The sequence below is a fragment of the Solanum pennellii genome, chromosome 11 (assembly GCF_001406875.1).
Source record: "Solanum pennellii chromosome 11, SPENNV200".
NCBI lineage: Eukaryota > Viridiplantae > Streptophyta > Magnoliopsida > Solanales > Solanaceae > Solanum > Solanum pennellii.
The window spans coordinates 61,355,275-61,359,551 of NC_028647.1; the positions used below are offsets into that span (position 1 = coordinate 61,355,275).

General features: G+C 32.7%; 1 protein-coding gene across 1 annotated transcript; it reads left to right on the plus strand.

The window, feature by feature from the left end:
* The first annotated feature begins 545 nt into the window (after positions 1–545).
* Positions 546–3,977, plus strand: LOC107003476 (uncharacterized protein At3g17950-like). Its single transcript, XM_015201814.2, has 3 exons — positions 546–833; positions 1,463–1,606; positions 3,248–3,977. Exons 1-3 carry the CDS (start codon positions 822–824, stop codon positions 3,749–3,751), a joined length of 660 nt encoding a protein of 219 aa, XP_015057300.1. The 5' UTR covers positions 546–821; the 3' UTR covers positions 3,752–3,977.
* Positions 3,978–4,277: the final 300 nt, after the last annotated feature.

Consider the following 4,277-nt stretch of genomic DNA (forward strand, 5'->3'; position numbering starts at 1 on the left):
GAATTTTATTAATCTGACCCGAAATATAATTCAACCATAGAAACTAGTTTTAAAAAATCAAATTAAAAAAAAAGAATTATACAAAAGTAAAGCATTTCTCTATATAAATTGTTAATTCAATGGTTGAGCTAAAAAAAGAGGAAAAAAAAATGGGGTCATCTGACAATGACAGTCTTTAATTATTGAAAGCTAATTAGCTACTTTAATGTCATTAGTCCTACTCTTTCTTCCTAATTTATTTGATCTTAATATTTCTAAAATATATTTAAAATAAAAAATAATTCTTTTCTCTTTTAAGCAAGATTAATAGAGATATATTCTTTTATTTTTTTAAATTTCTTGTTAAAATTAAAATAGACAAAACAAATTGAATCGAAACTAACGTTAAGCTACCTCCCATTCTATAGAGGACACAACCTCTCTGCATTGTCTGTTTACTTTATCACCTTTATCGACACATTACAATTATAATATGTTTCTATAATCACTATCAACAAAATCAAAAAAGCAAACCCCCCCCCCACCCCCACAAACCCAAAAAAAAAAAAAATTACAATCTTTTGACTCCATTCTACTTGTTCCTATTCTAACTAGATATAGAAAATGCCATTTTTCCTGCTAACCATGTTTATTCCTCTTCTTCAATGAAATGACAACTAAAATTTTCACTCTTTTGTCTCATATCTCAGGTTAAACCAGAGATTTTAAGGTGACCCTTATTGTCATTTCTCTTGAGAAGTCATAAAAATCCAATCTTTATCAAATATCAGTCAAAACCTAAAGGGTAAATATATATATATATATAAGTGCTAATATTGGTCATGGCTCAACAGGTAAACCTTTTTTGTTTTGTCCCATTGTCATTGTTTTGGAATTTAACCATATGGGGTTTGTTTTTTTGTGTGTAAGAGGTGTTAGTGTTGTTATTTTTAGCTCGTGTTTGACTATAGATTTTAAGTTCTTGAAGTTGCGTTTGGACATACATTTTGTTGGGTAAAAAGTTTGAAGTTTTGTAATTGAAAGTCCTAAAAACTCCCAAAAATAGTTTAAAGATTAGATTTTTATATTTCATGACCAAACAGATATTTAGTCGCTGGCTTAGGATTTTGAAGCAAGATTAGTACTTCCATCACATTGTTGTATATCATTCTTAGCTCCCGTTTGACCATAGATGTTGAGTTCTTGAAGTTACGTTTGAACATACATTTTGTACAGGAAAGTTTGAAGTTTTGTGAATAGAAGTCCGAAAGTCCCAAAAATGGTTTGAGCTAATTTTTGGGAACTTGAAAATATTTAAAGATTAGATTTTTAAAATTTCATGACCAAACAGATATTTTAACGTCCTTTCATGACATTGTAGAATCTTGTCCTTTGGCATTTTGGTCAGATTATTGAAATGATAGATGGAGACCCCACTAATGTTGTTTTTATGTTTGGATATTTGATTGATTTGATGGAGCAGGAAGAAGGTTGGCCTTTGGGATTGCAGCCATTGAATTTGAGAATAGGTTTAGGTAGAAGCAGAAATGGATCAACTTCATTCAACACTTCACTTAGTGACTCTCTTACTTCCTCCACTGATTCTTCTTCAGATTTGGATACTGAGGTACATTCTATTCCATAACTACAATATGCCCTTATTCCACGTGGCGATTTGTCGTTGGTCTATATACTATATACACTGATAACGTAAAAGAATTTAAAAACGGTATTAGGTTACCTAAAAGATAATTGTAACTTCTTGTTCATTAAAGTGAGATTAGTAACATAGAAAATAAGAGAGGTTACTTAGCAACTATAGATAGTGTTAGGGTGTATAAGTTAGATTCTACTTGCCAATTGCACTATAAAATTGTTAATAACTGGTCAAAAAGCTAGAGCATGTGTCTTGCTTTTACTTTTGCTAATATTCCTAGTTTAAAAGGGGATCCTGGTGCATTAAGTTCTCATTATGTGTGGGGTTCGAGGAAGGGTTGGACCACAAGGGTCTATTGTATGTCGTCATATCTTGCATTTTTGCAAGAGACTGTTTCAATAGCTCAACTCGTTGCCTTTTTGTCACATGACAACTACTTTATCAGTTACGCGAAGCTTCGACTTTAAATATTTGAAGTTGAGTTTATTAAAACGAATTCGAATCAAATAGATTGAACAAGATGTGATAGGAAAAAGACAGAATAGAGACTTGCTATTTATTGTAATGTAGTACTTGGTTTAACCTCCAAATCATATGATGAACCTGGATATTTTTCAATCTTTATTAGTACATAGTATTTCATGCATCATGTGAAGTACTTTTATGAGTGCTGTCAATGTCACTCTATGTTCAATGTAAATTGGGACCATAACATTATTAAAGCTGTCACTGGTGTACCTTTTACAACATTGACATTTGAACCACAATTATCAGAACTGTGTAACATGTTTCAATTAAAATCATCTTCTTGTCCTAGGTTCTTCAATGACCCTTCATAAATTATTGTTCTGCTTGTATTTGTTTGAATTCAAATAAACCTTAGTACTGTACCAGCAGTGTTCAATGATGTTTAAGACTTCCATTGTTTGATAATACTCATAAGACCTAGTTTATTTCTAGACTGATTACTTCATTTTATTCAAAACAGTGGCGTACGCATGATATATTGTATGCAAGGGATGTCGGTTTATAGTCACAATTCGGCTTATAAGCAAGAATGAGTGTGAGAATGTGGTGGTTTAAAGGCATTACTCTGTAACCAAATTGGTTATTTACTTTGTACTTCTTCTATTCCCGTGACATAGTTTGAATCGGCATTTAGTTTAAGGAAGAAATGAAAGACTTTTGAAACTTCTGTTGGCTTATTGCATATATACATCTTGTTTCATACACACATTTTATTTACGCATATAAGAAAGCCTTTTACGAAGCAATGTTGGATGACATCCCTTATTAAGAATAAGAGTATCTCTGAGCAGCTCCATAGGCATTGTTTTGTTTTTTTGTTGGTTTTCCACCTGGTGTCTGGTACCCTCATTGGAGCCCGACTAACTCGCTGTCTAACATAGGCGACTCTATATGTACCCATGAGGACTCGAAACCGAAACCTTTGGTTAATGATGAAGGATCACTTACCACCCCACCACAACGCTTAAGTACACTAGATTGAAAATAACCATTATACAATATTTTAGGAGTAGAAAACTACTTTGGAACCTCTAAAAATTAATTAAAATATGCTAGTTACTAAATGTGTTTGGAAATTTTCAGTCGACAGGGTCTTTCTTTCATGATAGGAGCACAACACTTGGAAGTCTTATCGGTGTTTCAAGCATAGTTAATCTGTCAAGAAGATCAACAAGAGGGAGATCAAATGGTGTAATGACAGAAGTGCAAAAAAACTATAGGTCTAAAACAACATGGTGTTTCTCATTGTGTCCAAGAAACAGCACAGATGCTGAGTCTACTGTGATGATAATAAGGAATAGTGATAGTAATGCTCCATCACTTGGCCATTTTCTTGCAGTTGAAAGAAGAGCTGCTAATGAACATAATAGAACAAGTCCTTTGATATATGGACCTGATGAATTTGCTATGACATTGTCTAATAGGAACCAAAATTCATTGTTCGAAAATGGACAAATCGCTCCTCCTCAATTGAGTCCATGGTCAGGTTCAGAAGAAGTCGAAAATAGAAAGAGGGATAACAGAGAATTAGATCATGATGTTCATGGACAAGGTGCTCCTCTTTTGTTTCCATGTATGTGTGGATGATGTTTTAGTGTTTGAAGCTCTGGTACAACTCTGTGTTCTCAATGATTTTTGTTTCTAATGTGTTTTTCTTGATTCGAGGATTAAATTAGGATATTTTCTTAACGTCCTTGTAATTTATTTGATCGTCAAGAAGAGTTAGTAACAATTGAAATTGATCATGAGGGACAACTATATATTCTTGATCGCTTGTTTTCTTCAGGGATAATATTGGAGAACCTTTTAGTAAGGAGCATTTTCCTTCCTAACAAGCGTAGCTGGCGTGAATCTGGATTAATCTGGTTGAATATATGATCTATGATATTTTTGCACACACAAAAAGACTCAAGAGGGGGTGAATTGGATTATATTAGATTTTTTCCTAAGTGATAAACGAAATTACTTTATTTGTTCCATCATTATTTTTTAGCAAGAATTAACATACTTTTTTTTTTAAAAAAAAAATCACAGTATTTATACATGGAAGACACTCAGCTCACAAGGGTAAGAAATCATGACCTACACCTTTGTTGGATTTGTCCCAATTTCA

Coding starts and splice junctions, on each gene's coding strand:
- LOC107003476 (XM_015201814.2), top strand. Junction 1,607..3,247: donor CTTCAGATTTGGATACTGAG/GTACATTCTATT, acceptor GGAAATTTTCAG/TCGACAGGGTCTTTCTTTCA.